Below are 23,628 nucleotides of genomic sequence, written 5' to 3'. Positions count from 1 at the left end.
TAGAAGGTTTTACTCAAAGAGGTTTTGTCACATTGCTAGCATGCTTCAAGTCGCTAACATGTTTTAGCATGATTTTGTACATTGCAGGCATGTTTATAACATAAATTAGCACATTGTAGCATGATTTGACATTGTTGCTAGCATGACTTTAACATGTATGCATGTTATTAACATGATTTAACATGTTGCTACCATGATTTAACACATTGCTGGCATGTTTCAGAATTATTCAGCACATAGCTAGCATGTTTAAACATGTTGCTTGCATGATTTATAATTTTCCTAGCATGAATTAACACACTGCGAGCATGTGTCTTGTATGATTTAGCACATTGCTAACATGTTTTAAACATGATTAAACACATTGCTAACATGTTTTAAACATGTTGCTAGCATGATTTAGCACATTGCTAACATGATTTAACATGTTGCTACCATGATTTAACACATTGCTGGCATGTTTCAGAATTATTTAGCACATAGCTAGCATGTTTAAACATATTGCTAGCATGATTTAACATTTTCCTAGCATGAACTAACACATTGCGAGCATGTGTCTTGTATGATTTAGCACATTGCTAACATGTTTTAAACATGTTGCTAACATGATTAAACACATTGCTAACATAGCATGATTTTGCAGGTTGCAAAGCCAACATAGCGCAAAAAAAGAAATTTTATTCAAAAAATGAAATTTCTATCGTAGTTATTTCCACTACAGAATGCTATTAAACACAAGTACATCATTTGAGATATGCTCAAAATGATGATGTTCATGGCTTTCAGAATGACAAAATTCTCTTGTGACATTTGTTAGACATTCATATCAGACAAATAGAGAGTAGTGAATCACAGCAAGTGAGAGTGTCTGTTTTCAAACACCATCTAAAAGCATGTGAGAATGTGATTGTGCTCTGCATCATGCTAAAATTACAAGCAATTAGAGGCCCTTCTCTCACTCGGGTCACAAAGAGCATGTACAAGTGTGACAAGTGGACTCTATAGTAATGAGTATCCAACCACCCATGCATGTGCGCTCAAGTACTTTCACCCATTTATCAAATAAATAGAGAGGAGAAGAGGTGAAATTTGGTGTGATGTCATTTTTCCAGTTATTCCAGTTGAAGGCCTGCAACCTACCCTGTTATTACTGTCTAAAACCCATAGAAAAGAGCTTGTAGATTGCTTAGAGAGCACTTGGACCCCTGGTAGGTTCTGCAAATATAGGTTATGGCTCTGGAAGTTATTGTAGTGTAGAGGAGAAAGTGAAGCAAGCGGGTTAGAGGAATATCAAGCTTGAGTGGGTTATGATGGAGCTGAACGGATCCCTCGGGATGCTTTCCGCATTAAAGGATAACTGTCGCCAAAATGCAACCTAGGGTCTTTTTGTTAATCTACCCGAGGCAAACTTTCATTTAAAAGAGTAATTAGAATGGAAACTGCACTTTTAAGTTTGACCGTATTTTCGTTTTCAGTCAAATTGCCTTTTGAATGGGAGTGCTAGGGGCAGCATCAAAAATCGCTATTTTTAAAACACTACGAAGGCTCGACACAGCATGAAACTCGAAGTATCACCAGGGGCTCTACACATGAACTCGAGCATTGAGAACATTGTGTACACAGTTTGTGTTTACAGTTTACTAAAAAGAAAGATTTTGAACAACTGTAGCTGTGTCCGCCGTCATTTTGACAGTCAAAAATAGTCGATCTCCGAATGCAACGTAACAGGGAGGAGAGTAAAGATGGTAATGGATAAATTCACGGATAATTTGTTGTTTTTGTCGTTAGTTAAAATCAATATTGACCTTGTATTTGAAAAAGGATCCTCATATAAGAAACAAAACTAAAATTCAGAGTCAGTCACATTCGGAGATCAACTATTTTTGACTGTCAAAATGCCAGCGGACACAGCTACAGTGAGTTGTTCAAAATCTTTCTTTTTAGTAAACTCTGTGTACACAAACAATGTTCTCAATGCACGAGTTCATGTGTAGAGCCCCTGGTGATACTTCGAGTTTCATGTTGTGTCGAGCCTTATTAGTGTTTTAAAAATAGCGATTTTTTATGCAGCCCCAAGCACTCCCATTCAAAAGGCAATTTGACCGAAAACGAAAATACGGTCAAACTTAAAAGTGGCGTTTCCATTCTAATTATGCTTTTACACGAAAGTTTGCCTCGGCTAGATTCACAAAAAGACTCTAGGTTGCATTTTGGTGACAGTTATCCTTTAATACAGGTGTCTATTTCTGTTGTCTTGTAGTCTCAAAACATACGTTCATTTTAAATCATATATTAATAAATTGTTGTGCTATTCCACAGACTTTTACACTTCTTTAATATTATACTATTATTATAATATTGTATATAATTGTATGATATAGGCCAACACTACCGTTCAAAGGTTTGTGGTCCATAAGATTTTTTAAATGTGATTGAAAGAAGTCTCTTATACTCACCAAGGCTGCATATATTTGATCATATACAAAGTAAAAACAGTAATATTGTGGAATATCATCACAATTTAAAATAACTTTTTCAGAACGTAAATGTTATTATATTTTAAAATGTAATGTATTCCTGTGATTCAAAGCTGAATTTTCAGAATCATTACTCTACAATTTCTGTCACTTTTGATCAATTTACTTGCTGAATAGAAGTATTGATTTCTTTAATGTTTAAGTACAAACAACTTGGATGTTTAAGTCATTTCAACTTAAATTACATTAAATTGACTTAAAAAAATGAGTTGAATCTTGAATAACTTAGTTTGATGAGTTAAAGCGATGTAAAAAACAAAAGCATGGAATACTTGATTAATTGTCATTTAGCAAACCGTTTTTATTCAAAGAGACTTGCAGTATATACATTTCAGGGACAATCTAACATTATACTATAACAAGGGGACATTTTGTCCATTTCTTGAAATCCCTGCATATTGTCTTATACGCATAACCAGTAGTGCCTCATTATTTTCAGTTATTGATATTTTGTGATATTCTTTTTCAACAGAATATGCTAATTTATTTCAGTGTAATGACAGTCAGAAAGTCCCATTTTGCATTTAATGGTATAAAAAATTAAACAAAATATTTCTGAATGCAATGAATCAGTCAGTAGAGTTCAGATTAGCTATATACATTCATAGACATATCCAGTCAACCCTGTTATTTGTCTTTCCAGGAAGCAGTTCAGATGAAGCCCCTCATTATCTTAAAGCATACCGTAAGACTGCAATTCCTTGATGAGAACCGTTTTCTTGACGTCGTAGAAGACCTTGCGGATGTTGTCAGTGTCGGTTGCACAGGTAAAGTGTTTGTAAATTTGCTTGCGTTCTTGGTTTCGTTTTTCACGGCTTGAAGCTTCTTTAAGGTACAGATCACTGATGTAGTCCATCGCTTCATCCTTGTTTTGCTTTTGGCCTGGCATCATAATAGGGTGGAGTTGGAGAACATTGAGATAAAAAAGACAAGGAAAAGGGAAATAAAATTCAGCCGAAATTTGGATTTGAAAAAAAGGAAAAGAACAAACAAAAGGTATAAAATTTCACCATAGAAAACCAGTTTAATGATGTTAAAGTTAAAGGCAGTTTCCATGTGGTACACTTTGTTGTTGTTTTTTGCATTAGAGGCAAACATTTTTTTTTTGAGAATTATTAGAAGTCAAACTACTTTTGGTAACACTTTATTTTATTTTACAATGTCCTTTTTACACATGTAGTTACTATAATTACTTTAAATTAGGCAACTAACCCTAAAACAAACTCTTACTCTATAGTAAGTACATCAAGTTAATTAGTATTACTCGTTACTCAGTCATATAAGTATAATTACACTGTTACACCTTGTTTTTACATAACACATCTAAGTCTTTCTACAGCATGCAGAGAAGCAAGTGAGATTATTCAATTCATTCAATTTTCAAAATGTTTATACAAATTGTAGTGTTGACTTCAATCATCAAGCACAAAACTGTTACCCAAGTTTTTGTGCGAAATTATTTTTATTTGATTCATGGGAAATATGTTGATCAGCCCCAAAAATGTAGTTACTGAGTAACAGCTTCATTTAGGCATTTAGTGCAACCCTGTTACCCATTCTTTTTTTTTCTTTCTTTTATGTTTATTTCATGCTTATTGGTATGAAATTGCAGCGACAAATTGTATTCAAATTATTTTTAGACAATTTAAATATAATTTATTGGTAACAGGGTTGCAAAAATTGCAAACTACATATAAAATGAATAGACAATAAAAATGTAAAATGTAGTTTTTACCTTCTGAGGTTCACAATAAGTATTAACCACCACCTTCATCAACCACTTGTTGAGGAACAAAAAACCTTTGGTATTAGTATAGCTGAATAACCTATTCATGGAAAATGCCTCATTTCTAGTTTGATGCTGGTGATGATTATAAACATAAATATTAGACTTGTTGCATTTCCAGTTTTTGTTATAATAATTCAGGAAATAACATGTTTTTTCTTTTATTTATCAGTAATTATAAACAGATTGCATATATCTTTCCTGACCGATTCACAGTGAACACACTAATATTAGAAATGATTTCTAATTTTAATGACAGCAGATGGACTGATTAGATTCATTTAAATGCTGAAATAACAGCTAACCCTGCCTAATTAGTAGAGTTTTCTATTAATACTAAATAAATACATATATTCCAGTGCAAAACTATACTATATATATATATATATATATATACACACAGTTGTGGTTAGAATTAATGGCACCCCTGGTAAATATGATCAAAGATGGCTGTAAAATTTTTTACTGCTCTGAGTCTTCCCCTATAATGCCTGATGAGTTTGGAGAATAACTGACAAGAGATCAGAGACCATTCCTCCTTACAGAATCTCTCCAGATCCTTCAGATTCCCAGATCCATGTTTGTGCTTCTTCTCTTCAGTTCACTCCACTCATCAGGTCAGGGAACTGGGACGGCCATGGCAGAAGCTTCTTTTTATGCTCCGTAACACATTTTTGTGTTGATTTTGATGTTTGTTTTGGATCGTTGTCCTGATGGAAGATCCAACCATGGCCCATTATAAGATTTCTAGCAGAAGGCGTCAGGTTTAGATTTTTTATCTGTTGATATTTGATAGAATCCACAATGCCATGTATCTGAATAAGAAGTCCAGGACCTCCAGCAGAAAAATAGGCCCACAACATTAAAGATCCAATGGTATATTAAAGGACAAGTTCGGTATTTTACATTTAAAGCCCTGTTTACAGATCGTTTCTGATGAAATAGAACAGTTAAGATTAAAATTTGGACACATGCTGCTGTCCCGAGAATTTTAGGTTTCTTTCGCTTTCCCCCCCACCTACAGAATGGCTGCATAGGTGCACTTGAACATATCCTTCCTAAAACGCATTAAACTTTCGTTTACAAAGACGTGAAACTCACCGAGTGGTCAGGGGTGTTCACTGATATGCTCACACAAAAATAGCTGCAAAAGATGCTTTCCAACAGGTGTTTTACCATTCGTTGTAAAACTGTGGACCTATTTTTCCAAACGTCTCACACCCGTAGATTCTTCCGTTGAGAGCTTGAATAATAGACACTCCAGCCCAGTTGGTGGCGGCGGAGTAATACCGTACCTCACAGCATATCCAATACAAATCAATGGAGTTGGACAAAAACTACGATAAAACCTGTTGGAAAGCATCTTTTGCAGCGATTTTTGTGTGAGCATATCAGTGAACACCCCTGACCACTCGTTGAGTTTCACGTCTTTGTAAACGAAAGTTTAATGCGTTTTAGGAAGGATTGTTCCAGTGCACCTATGCAGCCATTGTGTAGGTGGGGGGGAAAGCGAAAGAAACCTAAAATTCTCAGGACAGCTAGCCTAGAAATCTAGACGCACCCTAGCGGCAGCAAAATGTATTTCGCAGCCAGGGTAGTCTAGACACTCTCAATAAACCTTCTAGCTACAAAAACCCAAATTGGGTCAGGCCAATCACGTCGTGTATAGAGTAGGCGGGGCGGGCTTAACATATGACGACAGAGTTGCGACGGTTACCTGGCTGCCACTTGAAAACAATTGAATGACGGCTGCTGATGGAGAACAACGGTCTTTCGAATCGGCTTTGGCCGCGACTCTGGAGGACTTGGAGTTAAGTTTTTCTTTGAGAAAAGAGCAAAGAACGGCACTTAAGTCATTCTTAAAAAAAGGAAGATGTGTTCGTCGGTTTGCCGGCCAGATATATGGCAAAAGTTGAATCTATCAACTAGCTCCGCTGTAGGGAAAACGCTCTGGTTGGTTGAAGCGCTGTCCTATTGCGTGCAGAGGGAATTTGAAAGACAGCCGTTTATCCCGCCCCTCGGATTGAGCCGTGACTATGGTGAGTTTCCAGACCTAACATCTTGATGTAGGTCTGGCTTGCCAGGCTACAGGACAGCAGCATGTGTCCAAATTTTAATCTTAACCGTTCTATTTCATCAGAAACGATCTGTAAACAGGGCTTTAAGTGTAAAATACCGAACTTGTCCTTTAAATTGTACAATGGTATTACTCATTGTGATGGATGATTAATCCCCCCCCCCCTTCAATGAAAGGTTAGAGATTTGCATTTTTTTTATGAATGATCAAAAGGTTAAACAATGCAGATTTATTTTTTACAGCCATTTTTTATCATATTTACCAGGGGTGCCATTAATTCTGACCACAACTGTATATATATATATACGGTAAAACTATATTTTACAGAGTCCTTGTTACATGTACGTACTGTAAAAAGTGATCAGTTGACTTAACTTAAAAAAATTATCATTATGTAAATAAACTTAATGCTTAATTGAAAAAATTAAGTTATGTGAACTTGACAATTCCACGTTCCGTAATTTTTCCGATTAAGTATTAAGTTTATTTACTTTATCATTTTAAGGCAACGGGTTTCCTCAATTTTTTTAAGTTGAGTCAACTAATCACTTTTTACAGTGAGTTTTTACAATAAATTATGGATTTACATGCAACCCTGAACCAAACCCTATAGTTCATATATTACTCAGTACTTATATGTTTAATTACACTGTAACAATGACACCTTAAAATAAAGTGTAACCCATCCTACTGTATATATACACAAAGTCACATTTTATAACAACTTAAACTTACATGACAGGAAAGTAACAGTATAAGCTCCATTTTGAGAGACTATATTGCTCTAAAATAATATAATTGTTTTAAATTACGAAAATAAGCAAAATAGAAACAGAAGTCCCTAACTTGCATTTTTGCTTGTGTGATAAAAATAATAGATCATGTTATTTTTTTTGCTTCATTTCGAAAAGAAAGCAGTGCAGTGACTTGCTCTATTTAAGTATTCAGTGAAGTCAAATATCAGATCAGCCTCAGGTCAGTCTCGCTGACAGCTACGGTGTTGTATTCTTCTCGCCGCCTCCTCGAAACTAGAACTCGCTGATAATCTGTCAGCTGTTTAGCTGTATATCCTCATACTTTCAGAGTCATGTCACTGTCAGCCTTGGGATTAGGAGAAATTGTGTCATACCGTAAGAACATGCAGATGTTTTTATCCACCAAAATGATGAAACAAACAGAAGTAGGTATATAAGAAAAGATGGAGAGAAAGACAAAGAAAAGCATAGGGGATGCACAAGGATAAATAATCCAAGCCATCCTTTGTGCGTCCCTTCAAAGTCATTTATTGGATTGGCAAAAACTGGTGCTTCATGGGCCGCTCAAAGCACCCCGTACTCCTGCAGAGACTTGATCAGGACCGTGTCTTTCACGTCAGTGAAAACCATCCGGATGTTATTGGTGTCCGTTGCACAGGTGAAGTGAGGGTAGATGTTTTTGCAATCCTTTGACTCTGTATTCAAGGCCTTCTGTTTATACATCTCTCTGATGTAGTTCCTGGCGTCTTGTGCGTCCCGCTGTTTGCCTGAGGGTGGCACCAAACCACAGAGGAGGGGAGGGGTTAGTACGAGCATGAAAAGGTATGAGTGATTGAAAAAGGAGGAGCACTAGCAAAATGAAGAGGGGGGAAGAATGAGGTAAGAAGAGGGAGAGAGAATCTGACTAGGCAAACATTTTTAAAATCACTATTGTCAAGAGCTTCTGCTTGAAAATTAATATTTAACCCTTTTAGAGTCAGTGGAGCTCAAAGTTCGTTTGTGTTAAAGGGGCAGTTCACTCAAAAAGGAAAATGCTGTCATCTTATACATCTTAATTTGACTTTTCTTAATCAAAAAGAATTTGATTATCTCTTTATTTGATCAGTAATATTGTGAAAAAATATTTTATATATATATATATAAATATATATATATATTTATATAACACAAATAATATTTGTAATATAAAATTATTTATAAATAAAAACAATAAATATAAATTATACAGTGTATATATATATATATATATTAGTTCTATATATAAAATCGATTAATCGCAATTAATCACATCTAATAAAAGTTTGTAAACATGTAATATATGTATATATTAGGGGTGCAATGATTCTCAGTTAAAAAAAAAATAAAATAATAGAACCGTACCGTTCTCCACCCACGGTTCGGCACGCAGTTCATCTCAAATCTGATGACGCATCTATAATATGGTTTGTTGAAAATAACTACGAGTAAAACAGACAGACAGAGTTCGGCTAATGTGTGTTTCTGTCAATGGATGCGCACTCTGGCTTCCCAATACACTACAACAGCGATGATCAGAAAAACGTGGACAAAACAGTCACTCTTTGTAAACTTTGTTCAATAGGAGTGCTGTATACTCTAATATGACCAGTCATTTATGGTCATCATTTGGTGTTGATAGCATGCAAGCGCAGGTGAGACCTGAACAGCACATGTTGCTATCTACTACAGTTACGGTTAGGGTTTGGTTTAGGGTTAATTGTTATTATGCATAATTTACTGTTATTACTACACTAAAAATGATTTTCATGATTATCAACTTTTTTTTTCTTTTGCCACATCAACTTAATTAATGTGGTTTAGATAACATAATATTTTGAGTTTCTGTTGATTGAACCAATCTCCATTACTCAATTTTGTTTATTTCAATGAACTCAAAATAAAGGCAACCAGGTAACTCAACTTTTTAAGTTAAACCAAAAATATATTAAGCCTCGCCAATTTAAACATTGAAGCGCAAGAATACACGAAAGAGAACTCGTGCTTCTGTCTGCACATGGAAAGCCGCGTCTCAGGCAGAATTTTAAGTTCTCTTTACGCTTGAATGGACAAATTCACACAAAAATTATGTCAACATGCCTGCTATAGACTGTGCGATTTCAGCAATCCAATAAGATAATTACAAATCACACTGAACGACATGGATCTATAAACTTAGGTACGACATGTATTTAGACTGTACGATGATGACACCCATTGAATCGTAGACTATGAAGCAAATTAGTATAGAAGGATAAAATGTCATCAGCATGCACTAGTGGTAAACAAATAGATTAATCGCACTTTGGCAATTGTGGTTTTTAATGTGAGGAGGAAGTGAAAGAGGAGAATATGGACGCGGTCATGGCTATGGAAAATATGGCATTCCAATTTTGTAAATGGAGCTTGAGGTAATAGTTTTAGGCATGTTTATTGGCTAGAGATCTGTCTTACCCATCTCCTGTGAAGCAAAACCTGTTCCAACGGCTCTATCAATTCTGTTTCCTACATGCTCCCATCCTAAGGGGCAGGGCAGGTCAGGGCCTACTTACTAAGTTGTTAGTGCGCAAACCCTTCTTTCCATACCTCCAAAGCCTGGGAAGTAACTTTTTAAGTCAGACGTCTTGATCTTTTCCTCCAGGATGTCCATCTTGTTTAGGAAGAGGATGATGGAGGCGCTGGCGAACCACGGCGAGTGGATGGTGGTGTAGAAGAGCGACAAGCTCTCTTTCATGCGGTTCTGGAGCCGGAGAGAGGAAGCGTTTAGAGCAAAAGTTAATCAGCGCATCATGGGAATTTTCCTGGCCCTCCACCTTCCCCAGCACCACCTGCCTAGATCTGCTAGTGGTTTCTCCCTACTTTCCTTGCAGCAGCTCACATTCTATTCACCGTATTTATTAGCATGTTTCGGCAGTAGCCTTCACTCATGCTGCAGCAGTGTAGCAGATCTAGTCTGCCAAGACTAAGCCTATGTACATCCCATTCTAATTAATAAATGCTTTTTAAATCTATCCAGAGAGTTGTCATGATTGAAATAAAATTAAGCCTGTTTTTTGGACCATTGAGATGTTTTGCGTTGTGACATTAAACAATTAAATCCTGTCAGTAGCCTATTTTATATATATATATATATATATATATATATATATATATATATATATATATATATATATATATATATATATATATATATATATTTATTTAAATAACATTTCATTCTCATTACTGTTATACACAGAAAAAAAATTCTAATGTATTTGTAAAATCTTGGTATTGAGTAGTCATGAAATAGAAGTTTCAATCGTGTTTTCTTCCCTTCAATATTCCATACAGAATAAGAAAATGATACTCTAATTGGATCAAATAAATACATTCATATTTATTGTATTGAACTTTTATTTAATTTATCATGGGAAAAAAAAATCATGTGTCCAGATTAGATTATGAAGTGTAATTTTAGTTTTATTTATAATACTAAAGTAATGTTAATGTAAGTACTATAGTATTTATATACTATTATATAATTTGTTAATATAAAAAAAATCATTTTATTTTAAGATTTAGTCATTTTGTTGTGTGCTTTTGTCATTTTTATATATTTATACTTAGCTTTATTTAATATCAATTTTAGTATTTTTTTTAAGTTTTTCTTCTAATGATTGTACTTTATTTTATTTCAGCCTTATTTGAATGAACAACAACTATTTTTAATAGCAAAATTTTTGTTTGTATATTGTAGTTTTAGTTAACAGTACTGATTTATACAGGGCTGCCAACTTTTGAGTTTAGCTTGGAGTGAGAAACAAGGAAGGGGGGTTAAAATAAGTGCATTGTGATTCTCAAAATATTTTGGAATTCGTGGAATTTCATTAAGTTTAGTGACAACATGTCACAATGTTTACATGGCACAATGACTGGTAGGTTACTGTTTTTATTAGTGCTTTCACAATTTTAATTCATAAGCTTGCGATTTGATTCCGATCTTCAATATCGATTAATTTGGATAAATATCAGGTACAGTAGCTACATGTTCATTTTTCTCAAGGAAAAAATCTCTCCTCAACTAATGCTTACAGTGAAACCTGGCATTATTATTAAAGGTTAAAATTAACAACTCAAATTAATATGATGTGGATTTTATAATAACAACATTATAATACTTTTTAATGATATGAGTGAAAATATAATATGTAATATAGTGCATATACTTAGCAAAATACTCCTCTATATAGTTAATTTTTCTAGCTAACTAACATGCTATGGTGATTAAATGGCTTTCCCGAGGTAAATAACGTTAAGTGACATTGTTCTCCAGCTGTTTTATTGACCTCTTTCTGCATTTGAAACACAGATTTTGAGCGTTATGAACATTCATTTTTTGTCTTTGGATTTGCAGTGAAATATGACTCAGGACGAAACCCAAGATATGCTAATCAAAGCCATTGATTAGTATGAGAAGGAAGGAGAGAGATACAGACAGACTGGGGCGATGGAGAAGCTCACCTCCGTGTTATTTTCCTCCAGGACCTGGTCGAACTCACTGAGGGAGGCTAAAAATATGAGCGATGTCACATTCTCAAAGCAATGGATCCACTTCCGCCTCTCTGACTTCTGGCCACCAACATCTACAATCCTTTGGGGCAAAAAAGTGGTAAGATCGAGATGAAATTGTTTATTCTCGAAACTTTCTGTCTAAACCAAAAACATTCAACACTAACTGTAAACCCCTATTGATTTGTTCCTACTTCCTTGCTATCATATATCAAACCTGTCTACCTCAAAATATACTAGACAGCATCAGGAAATCAACTCACGTCTTGTTTATAAAACTCACATTTTTCAACACAATGTACATTTTCTGAAACTTGCCACAACAAGGCTAGAATGTTCACTAAGGTTGTCAAATCATTGCTATTGCTAAGGTGTTTTTTAGGTGGTTGCCAGGCAGAAAGTAAATCTTATTACTTTTATTACAGCAGGGTTTCCCGAACTGCGATTTGCGACCCCTAGAGGTTTGTGACGGAACTGCAGGTGGCTCACGATTTAAAGGGATAGTTCACCCACAAATGAAAATTACCCCACGATTTACTCACCCTAAAGCCATCCTAGATGTTTATGACTTTCTTCTTTCATACGAACACAATCGGAGATATAATAAAAAAATGTCCTGGCTCTTCCAAGCTTTATAATGGCAGAGAATGGAGGACAAGATTTTGAAGCCCAAAAAAGTGCATCCATCCATCATAAACGTACTCCACACGGCTCCGGGGGGTTAATAAAGGCAGAGGATAGAGCAAAACAAAACACCGGTCACGAAATAAAAGTCTAAAACGAGGATTTTTAAAAAGAAATGTTGGAGGAGCTTGAGTTTGTTGCCGAGCCCTTTTTGTTTGAACCGCGAGAGGCGTCAAAGCTTTCGCTACGTCATACATCGCATCAGGGGTTACTTGTAAGTCGACTTGCTTATAATTGTAATTTATGGGTGAACTATACCTTTAATGAAAAGCTATAAATTCGGCATTAAACAGAAGTTGCAACAGTCTTTTCTTCCCTATTGTGACTTTTTTTTTAAATGAAATGGCTTCTTGGGCAATACAAAATGTTGGGTGGGACTTGATTTTGTCCATTGGATGGTTTTATATATATATATATATATATATATAAAAAAAATGTATGTGGATAAATCAATTATAATAAATACCGCAATATTCCATAAAAAAAAAAAAAGAATTGTCCATTTTAATTTCCTGGTGACTTTAAATCATAAAATTTTTAAATTAAAATGAATAAATAATAATAAATAATTATTTTAAATATATGAAGGCCCGGTTTCACAGACAGGGTTTAGATTAAGCCAGGATTATGCCTCAGTTCAATTAGGACATTTAAGTAGCTTTTATAAACGTGCCTGAGAAACTACTGGTGTGCATCTTGAGACAAAACAATGGCACTGAGATATTTTAAGACATGTCAGAGCAAGTTCAGCTCAAACATGCATTAGTCTGGGATTAGTTTAAGCCTCGTCTGTGAAACCGGGGGGGGGGGAAATATGCTTACGGTACCTGAGGGTGATCTTCTCCACGCTGAAGGTGTAATCGTTGATGCCTGTGGTGGGGAATCGGACTCGCAGCACGTCCTGGGCTGTTGGGATGTAGTCTGGGGCCGCGATACGGTCCAAATTTGTCATATAGCTAAAAAAAAAAAAGCAACATCCTTGAGCGCTACATTTCAGAACTGTGCGAGTGTGATAAAGTGCCATGATGTTTGCCTTTTGCTTTATTGGTGTTTGTGCTTTAAACGGCAGTTTAATTAAACGTCCGGGTTTGTTTGTGTTTCTTATCATGGCCAGGTTTGTAGAACTGAAAACAGGATCGGGGAAGCAGGAGGAGAGAATGAGAAGGACATGCAGAACTGTGTAAAGGAGTGATTAGGTAACGATTAACAAGAACACCCTGATGTACTTTACAGGAAATTTGCTTAACAATATGCAGCACTGACTTAATTTAAAAGGCTTCAGGTCTGTCAACGGCATTAACAACAAAAAAACACACAAGAAAAACAAACTATGACAATCTGAGAACTGAAAAGAGAGAATGGAGGGAAATACTGACTTGCATGCTTGTCTAAAGATATAACTGTATTGCCCTCCAATGGTGCCATTTGGATCTGCACAAACTATTTTTGCAACATTTTATGCTTTTGACACAAAAATTCCTTGCTCGGTTTAATTGGGAAATTAAAGTGATTTTTTAATTACATAATTTTAAATTAAACGGTCAAAATTATTGTTAATATCAACATTTTATTATTAACATTATATTAATATTTTATATATCTATATATTTCTATATATATGTTAGAAATATATATGTCATTTAATATTTAATAAATGCAAATTAACATAATATAATTTAAAAAATAAATGAGCTAATGTTTATATTAAAGATAAGATAAAAATGCAAAAACTAGATAAAAATGTATTTAGTACAAATTTTATAAATAATAATGCATATTCAATTTAATAAATGTATATAAAATAGAATATTTTTTATTAATTAATTTAATATTAGAAAATAACTATTATTATTATTATATGTTGATAAAGGTAAGTATAATATTGATTATTATATTAGATTTAAGAAATATGTCAATAATGAATATCTTAATTATTTATATTAATAATTATGTCTAGATTTTTTACACAGCTCGCTGACATAATTGATTCTGACAGGTCAGTATTGTTCACATTCTGTGATAAATATGTTTTACAAATATGCATTACTCTGCTGGTGTCACGAACTGGCTGTAAAGAGCGGACGACGGAACAAAAATAGTCAAAAATATTGAATACATCCAACCGGGAACACACACACAGGAGATCGCAGGAGAATAAACAAACACATCCACGTTAAACTTAGACGATACCAGATAAAGAAAAACAGGAAACTCAGGGTTTAAATATTTGGAGGATGACTGACTAAAACAAAACTGGTGTTAACTATTTAAGTACCCGGGAGACTAACAAGGGAAACTAAACAAAACAGAGCATACATGTGACAGCTGGCTTTTAAATGAATATTTCATGGCCAGATTATTTATTTATTTTCATGTAATAAACATGCTAATGTACAGTCAACTGGTCATCATTTCAAAATCAAACCCTTCAGAATGATACAAGACTTCATGTCAGGGTCCTGATCACCCTGTCCGAGTAGAATTTTTGATAGAGATACTTACTATTCTGTCGAGTCCAGAAGCTGGTACTCTCTACGGCGACTGTAACAGGCCTTGATACCCGCGTCAGCCCAAAGTCGACGGATACCTTCCACATACATTCTGTCCAAATGTGTTATCTGACGTATTTCCACTTCCTGAAACTGTTGCCCATATACCTAAGGATATAAATGAAAACAATTGAGGCTTGTTTATAAGAATATAGTGTGGTTGTAATTTGTAATCCTGGTCAGTCTGAAAGGAGAACTCTTACAGTTATTCTGTTTAAACAATATATAGTATTTTTATAATGCTTATACATTTTATATTTATAAATACATTACATAATTTTTATAGAATTTCATAATTTTTAGTTTCATGTACATACTATACATATTCATAAGAATATATATATATATATATATATATATATATATATATATATTCATGTATATATACATATTTAATATACTGTACATGAATATAAGTGTAAGTATCATATATATTTATAGTATTATATTATGATTATACCTTTTTATAGTTATATATATTTTATATAGAGTGATTGGTTTAAATGTAAAATTAAAATATTTCAATTAATTTAAATATGAATATTTTATATTAGTAAAAAAAGTTAAAAAGTAATTTAAAGTATATTACTATTGTTTTTTTTTGCTTGTGCAAATTGTGCCATCAGAACATTGTGCACTTTATTTCAACTTTACAACTGGGAGGGGTTTAAAAACAATTAGAGCTTTTCTTTGGCAGCTCACCTCGTTCTGTGGGTTAGCGTAGGGAATCCTTAAGGTGTTCATCGCCACTGTCAGAGCCTTCATAGCTGTGAAGATATTCTGGAAAACCATTTTAGTGTAGCCACGCCTGTCTTCTTCCGAAAAGCCCTTGCCGTGAATAATCCTCATCTGCTTAATAAAAGTCGTCTTCCCGCTTTCTCCAGTGCCTGAAATCCACAAGAATAAAAGGACCTACTTCATATTAAATGCCTTTAAAGGGTTAGTTCACCCAAAAATGAAAATTATGTCATTAATGACTCACCCTCATGTCGTTCCAAGCCCGTAAGACCTCCGTTCATCTTCGGAACACAGTTTAAGATATTTTAGATTTAGTCCGAGAGCTTTCTGTTCCTCCATTGAAAGTCAATGGACGGCATACTGTCCATGTCCAGAAAGGCAGTACAGACATCATCAGAGTAGTCCATGTGACATCAGTGGCTCAATCTTAAGTTTATAAAGCGACGAGAATACTTTTTGTAAACAAAAATAACGACTTTATTCCACTATTCATTTCCTTCTCTCTGGGCCTCGAGCTATTTCACGTAGTGTTTTTGCGCAGCGCGTCTATGTTGTACGTCACACGTAGGCTCACTATTGGCCGACGCTGGTCATGTGTGATGCGTGTGACGTACAACACAGACGCGCTGCGCAAAAACACTACGTGAAATAGCTCGAGGCCCAGAGAGAAGGAAATGAATAGTGGAATAAAGTCGTTATTTTTGTTTACTTTTTGCGCACAAAAAGTATTCTCGTCGCTTTTAACTTAAGATTGAGCCACTGTAGTCACTTGGACTACTTTGATGATGTCTTTATTGCCTTTCCGGACATGGACAGTATGCCGTCCATTGACTTTCAATGGAGGAACAGAAAGCTCTCGGACTAAATCTAAAATATCTTAAACTGTGTTCCGAAGATGAACGGAGGTCTTACGGGCTTGGAACGACATGAGGGTGAGTCATTAATGACATCATTTTCATTTTTGGGTGAACTAACCCTTTAACTACTATGTACAAACATTTAATTTAATCATTTGATACAATGCAGTTATTTGTGTACATGTTTTATGTAATTACATCTGTAATTAATTCTGTAATTACACCCATAATTATACTGTTGACCCTATCCTTACTAAGTGTTATAAGCCATGAACCAAGCCAACCAGTAACAAAGTGAATCAAACTTTGATTTGAAGCAAAAAAGTATTTGAAAATCTGACAAAAATACAAAGGTACAAGAGTGTATTTGACGGAGGGAAAGGACTACAATCCCATGAAGCATTGCGAACAGCGTAATTAAATTAAATACGATAGAGATAAAGCTAGAAATGTTGATTAAGGGGGTGTTTACATGACACCGTTTTCAACTAAAAATGGAAAACTTTTTGTGCGTTTTGGCCGTTCATTTCCATTTCCGTTCATTTGCCGTTCAACTGTGTTTTGGGGGCCTGAAAATGCAAACTTTTGAAAACGGGTTTCAAAGTGGAAGTTTTTGAAAACGATACCGTTGTAGTCTCAGTGTAAACTACAAAAACATAAATTTGTGAAAACGGTGACGTCATGCTTATGCGTATTAAGTGTTCAGTCTATATGCATGTAGTGTTTATTTACAAAGTGACATCGCCAACTACTGGCCTGGCAGCAGAATACAGCTTTGTAGTCGTTTTCGTGGATCCGTGTGAAGGGGGATCAAGTATTTTGAGAGTGCAAGGAGACTCGATTACGTCATTCGCAAAGCTTCATGGGAGTGGGCAGAGCTAAAGAGCTCTTTTGGCGTGTTTAGCTTTTTTCGAGTTTTCTGTACAGCATCATGGGTAATGTAGTTTTTCATCAGGAATTCCACTGTTAAACTCTTATTTTAAATATAAGCTGAAATAATGCGGGCTGGTGGCTTCAGCAGAAGCAAATACCATGGATTAACAACCTCGTGGCTCACTGTAGGTCTGTCTTTAAAGGTTTATAAGATATCATTCAAAATCACTTTTCTTATGGAGAAAATGAATGGAGATTTTACTTCCGGAACCCGACCGTTGCACTCTATGGTGGCAAAAGTGTTTCGCAATACAAGATGAAAAAAAATAAGTGCATTGACATAAGTACAATAAAGACACCTAATATGAAGTCAGGCCGAATAAAAAAAATAAAGTAAATATTACATGAAAAAGAAAAGGGATGTCAAACACTAGTACTGAAACCAGGTCACGGCATGACAAAAAGAGAACCGAAAGGAATGCAAGGTGCAGATGATAGCATTTGAGGCTTTTCTCATGCACAAAGGAATGTTATCTGTCCTGTTAACAAAGCGAGATGTTTGAATCGACTGACATTCGGAGACGTGCCCTGTCAGAAAGCATGTGGCCGGACGTGTTTGGATGCCTTCACCATCGGGGGACTTTCTCTGCTGCAAAGTCTACAACTATTTCTCTCATTGTTTTCATTTGATGGATTTGAGCAGATAAGCGTTAACTAGTTATCGGTAACTCAAACTGCAAATATTTGATAGGCAAACAATCACACATCACATCATCAAATCAGTGTGAGCAGTGACAGAAAGGGAATCGAAAGAGCAAGAAAAAACATTTCAGGCATGTCCTTCTAATGTTCTTGAGCACTTCAAGAATGTGTCACTCAAGACATCACGAGACAAATTTGATATCATTCATGTACTAACTTGCTATTGACAACTATCTCCAGGTAGGTGACTCAACAACAATGACTTGTCATGCTGTGATATTCTTTACAACACCCTAATTACCTCCATTAAATTAATTTGTCACAGCAATAATATGCAATTCTTGCTTGCTGATTGTATCCAACAGTAATGCAGTTAAAATGATCAATATATTATTATACATCAAATAATCAAAAAACATATTACTGCATGTTGTAATCTCCTTCATTGTATTAAATAACATTTTTAAGTTCAATGAACTCAAAATTGAGGCAACCAGTTAACTTTAAGTTAAACCAAAAATAATTATTTTGACAATATATATATATATATATATATATATATATATATATATTTGGCTTTTTTCAAAATGCCCATTTCACCGAGTCAATAAGAACATGCATAAACATGTATTTTCCAAATTATGTTTTACTCCCTTTACTGTTAAGATGACTCCAGATCCACTCACCTGATCTCATCTCCTTTCTTCAGTGTCCATAGTTGCGCTTTTAAATATATTTGAATAGGTAAAAAGATCTTACCTAATAAAAGTATTTTGATTTCTCTCCGTTCTCTTTTCTTCTGGTCAGCAAGTATTTTTTTTATTTCATTGTGAATGGCCAAGGCGCTCTTCTCATCTTCAGACATGCAACAGGTGCACGTTGTATAGCACCATCTCCAACAGCTCCCCATCTCTCCTATAGGACAGAATTAAACTTTATGAAGAGCAAATTTGATTTCAGTATCCTTTTTAATATAATGGCTCTTAAGAAAAGGGGGAATTAAGAAATTTGCAACGTATAGGTTACAATTGCGAGTCGAATCTTTCAAAAAGAATCAATTGAAACTAGTGTTGCACGATGTATCGATACTTCAAAAGTATCGCGATACTCGGAAATTAAAAACGTCACGATACCTACATTTATCAGTATCGATACTTAAAAAAAAAAAAAAAAAAGCCTCCCTATGGACGTCTGTGTTTTTTTCCTGACGCACGCAGCAAAGAACCTGCTGCTGTCAGTGTCATGTGACAAAACACTACAGAGATGGCTGCATGTGCGAGCATAATCGTTTATATACTGTCTATGAGCACAAGTGGTCCACGACTCGTAGAAAAAGATGACGCGAGGAGGAGTGACATATGGAAGTAAGTTGCCTACCTTGCTCTGTTGCACGGTGCACCGATACTTCAAAAGAAAATCGGAAATGAAATACGTCACGATTCCTTAATTTATTAGTAGGCTATCGCTTCTAAGAATGACCGCGTTCCAGATTTGTAAAGGCCTGACACACACTGGCTGCGTGTCGTGTCCGTTTTTATTTCGGCTCCCATGATGTTAACTGCCTGCGTGACACACGCGTCTGGGTGCAGCTCGAGACGCGCGGAAAACGCGTGCATTCTAGAAATCTATTTTTCACGCGACACGCACACGTGTTGGAAGCGTTTCCAGGCAAAATAGAATAGGAAAAGATGTTTCTATGTCATTTTGACACGAATACATATTAATCAATGACATTTTGATGTTTGAAAGATTTGACAAATACAATATAAAATGTAATTTAAAACATATGATCGATTTTCAAATATTGCACCTCTCAATACTGAACGAATTATTCTGTAGCCTATTTTGCAGTCAACACTGCCGACGTTGTCTTTGCTGCTATATATATTTGTTTAACATGAAGTATAGGCCTTCCACAACTCTCTCCCCACGTCAAATATATCACCAATAAGGCTTATCATACCAGTATTAAACATTGTTTAATATAATCGCTGTTCATATTTTTATTCAAAGTTCAGAATCAAGATAAAGCTCTTGTGTTTCTTATGATAAATGAGATAATGCTGCTAAATGTATATTTTTTTTTACCTTGAATGTCATTGCTCTAATTTATTTTTTATATTTTGATATTTCATATTTTGTTCAAATGTTTAATATATCTGCTGTTCATATGTTCATTTATTAGTGTGTTATATGATTAAATGTTGTCCCGGTTTTAAAATAAAGCACAGCAATGATATTTGAGAGTGTTTCTCCCTTTTCAGGAAAAGTATCGAAAAAGTATCGAAATCGCAATACTTGACTTGGTATCGGTATCGAAACAATAATTTTGGTATCGTGACAACACTAATTGAAACGGTTTACAAAACCGTCTGAACAATTCGTTCATGACTGTATCGGTTCTTCAGTTAATGATTGATGTGTAAGTAAGTAGCATTAAGTGCAGAAATGTTTGTAGCTAAAAAAATAAATAAAAAAGAACTAAATTAGTTATATCAAATTGTATTTATGTACAAATACTTTGTTTTTAAGAGCCATGTTGGCTGCAACAAACTGAACTGGCACACACAAGCTTGAAATATGCTAGAGACTGAGGTAGGCTAATTGCGTTGTTTCATAAAAGAATCACTTAGTTTTATACACTGCTCGAAAGAACCGATTCGCAGAAATGAGCCGAACTTCCATCATTAGTGTTGTGGCTACCCTTAAATGTAAAATTCTTTTCGAATTAATTCTTAGGCTATTAATTAGTGGACTATTCTGGGGAAATGGACTATTTTCTTGTTTAATTATGATATTGTTTTAAAGCTCCATTTGAAAGAAATACATTTTACAATCTCGGACTTCCCCTAGGAAGAAAAACATGAAACCTAATAGTTATAATTATAGGTGGGCAGTGCCTTTTATTATAGCCTAATTATAAAGAAAAAAGAGAATATAATTAAATAGAGACAACATACATGCGTTGAATCACTTACCTGCATTCGTCGACACACCTGTACGGAGTCAGTAATGCCTTTACGAAACACGATCCATTTTCCTCCCTGAGCCGAACTGGATCTGAACCAACTTTTTTTTTCTCCCGTAGAAGGTTTCTCAGAAGTTTTCCTCCCCGAAAAAATCCAGATTTATCTGTAAACGTTACATAATTTCCCCCCTGGCTTCAGAAAGATCTACCTGCAATTCAGGAAAGTCCTTCTTGAACTCTGTGAATATGCGCTATCTCAAAACCAAAATCAGCTGCCTACTTAGACAGCGGTTTGAGGCATTTAGCAGCAAGCGTTCTTGTGTTTAAATGCTGCAAAACGGAACAGAACGGAGGGGTCTCGAGGTACGTTTTCAAAAGTTTTTAGCTCGACGAAAAACGCTCGAGACGCGGCGCAAGGTTCGTCTGACGCATGCGTATAGACGAAAAAGCACGCGCCCGGTGTGAACACCCCCCTAGGCGTGCACCAGTCAGCATTTTTAGGCATCATATCTCCTAGAAATGCCGTCTTAGTGGACAGCATCTTAAGTTTTGAAACACATCCGTTAATAAGTGGAATGAACGCTAAAGTGACTTTAAACCTAAAAGCTGTATACTAACCCATTGACATTGGATAGAATAGATACTGACCCAAGAAGGTGAGTATAGGCTACATAAGGCTCTAGATTATACAAAACCTGTTCTAAGTCACAACAAGTGGTGTTAATTTCTTGAATAGCTGTGTAGGTATTTGACACTCCTCTCTCGAGCTCTGTGGATGTCAGTCTTTTGTCTTCGCAGGCAGAACCGGTTTATCAGGCCTTTCGCAGTGTTGGGAGATATCGAGATTGCCTATAGTCCACATGTCGCCATGGGAACCAGGTAAGTATGTCAAAGTCCTGGAGAAAGTCAGAATGATTTCGGTAGGCCTATATTTTTAAACAGATAATCTATAGCAACCATTTGTTGGCAAATTACCTATTGGCAAATGGCACATATTTCTAGTTTTGTTATTCCAGGCAGTTGCCACATGGTGCCATCAAAGACCTAAGAATAGTCCCATGCCAATGTATTTCATTTTCAAGTAAGCTACACTTAAAAAAAAAAAAAAAAAAAAAAATTATATTAATCTCAGCTGAACAAGTGACCTGGAAAGGACTTGTAGGAAGATGACAGCTTGCATTCATGCAAGTAGAATCAAAACACACTTTAGAGGAAATTTGGCTGCTTTGTGCCCTGTAAAGGTCAGCATGCTGTTACTTTCAGTTTAATCTTAATATAATATAATATAATAGTATAAAGATACATTTCAATTCCAGGATGAGGCGGATATTTTTTGGAGTATAGCTTGCTATTTGTGAAGCATATTTGCACCATCTGTTGTGAAAGCTGTAGTTGTGGAATTGCTATTCACTCCAAATGCAATGCAATATAGATTCAGGCATTCAAGAATGATTTAGCTTTGATACTAAAACCATTCAAATGTGTTGGATTTGAATCGAAACATGTGCTTTCGGTTGACTTTTTATTGCTTTTGTTCAGTGGCCTATTTTCAGTGGGAAATATATGTATCCTCTATTTTTGCGTTATAGATTTAAATGGTCATGAGATGTTGTGGATTTTTGGTTACAAAAAGACACTGTGTCCTTATTGCCCTATGAATAGAGGATAGTGTGATAATGTGTATGTGTAGGGTTCCTGGAAATCCCTGACATTGTATTTAATTTAACATTTTTGACTGGTCCAGTGTCACACTGGTGCTACAGTCTGTTATAAAACAGTTAGTTTTGGTTTCTTGAATTTGATTGGCTGAGCAGTGTTCTAACAGCACTAGGACGTTTCACTGTTTGTATCACTCATCTTATGTCAGATTCTTAAATTGAATCAAGTTAATTTCGAATAATAAGACACTATAGGGCTGTTACCAATCAAATGAAATCAGTATCAAGTTCAACACAATCCATGCTTGCACTGCAGAGATGGAACAGAAGCTGCATCTGAAGTTTACAGTGTTTACATGCATTTACAGCGATTATAATTGCATAAATAATGTTACAAGATTAATAATTAATAATTTCAGAATGATAACCTTATACAAATAACCGTTATTCCTAGTGAAGCATAAATTGTTGTAGTTTCTTAATGCCTTTGGAATGTAGTGGTCAGTTTACTGAAATGAAGCATCCTCAATGACGCCTTCGAATTGAGACACAGCAATAGTGAGCAACTGTCACGTCTGTCAGATGATAGAGTGCCGATGATATCCACCAGAGGGCACACCTCCTGTCTCCTTCATCATACCATGAACTGCATTTCCCATGATTCATTGCTTGGACTTATGCTCTGATTCCTGCCGCCTGAGTGTGATTTATCTCGGTCATGTTTGCCAATTTAAGCCTTGTGTAATGGAAACACTGTATTTTATTTTCAGTAATGACCATATATTATCTTTTATGTGTATCTTCTTGTTGTAAGAGACCTGCATTGTGTTTTGTCAGATTTGATTGGAACTATTTTTGTGGCCGACATAGTGCATAGT

The 23,628-nt window shown here is 35.2% G+C and overlaps 1 protein-coding gene across 1 annotated transcript; it reads right to left on the bottom strand.

The window, feature by feature from the left end:
• Positions 1 to 6,580: 6,580 nt before the first annotated feature.
• LOC308701608 (guanine nucleotide-binding protein G(q) subunit alpha-like) lies at positions 6,581 to 21,501 on the bottom strand. Its single transcript, XM_081383968.1, has 8 exons — positions 21,103 to 21,501; positions 18,884 to 19,039; positions 15,657 to 15,841; positions 14,908 to 15,062; positions 13,233 to 13,361; positions 11,674 to 11,803; positions 9,757 to 9,910; positions 6,581 to 7,922 (listed from the first exon to the last, which is right to left on the bottom strand). Exons 2-8 carry the CDS (start codon positions 19,032 to 19,034, stop codon positions 7,720 to 7,722), a joined length of 1,107 nt encoding a protein of 368 aa, XP_081240094.1. The 5' UTR covers positions 19,035 to 19,039; positions 21,103 to 21,501; the 3' UTR covers positions 6,581 to 7,719.
• Between the last annotated feature and the right edge of the window lie 2,127 nt (positions 21,502 to 23,628).

Source organism: Scardinius erythrophthalmus, assembly GCF_964197995.2.
Source record: "Scardinius erythrophthalmus genome assembly, chromosome: 14".
Taxonomy (NCBI): Eukaryota; Metazoa; Chordata; class Actinopteri; order Cypriniformes; family Leuciscidae; genus Scardinius; species Scardinius erythrophthalmus.
The sequence above is the reverse complement of the archived record's forward strand: the minus strand, read 5'-3'. Positions and strand labels throughout refer to the sequence as shown.

Coding starts and splice junctions, on each gene's coding strand:
- LOC308701608 (XM_081383968.1), bottom strand. CDS start 19,034: ATGGGGAGCTGTTGGAGATGGTGCTATACAACGTGCACCTGTTGCATG. Junction 15,842..18,883: donor AATCAAAATACTTTTATTAG/GTAAGATCTTTT, acceptor TGTGGATTTCAG/GCACTGGAGAAAGCGGGAAG. Junction 7,923..9,756: donor TTACTTCCCAGGCTTTGGAG/GTATGGAAAGAA, acceptor TGCCACCCTCAG/GCAAACAGCGGGACGCACAA.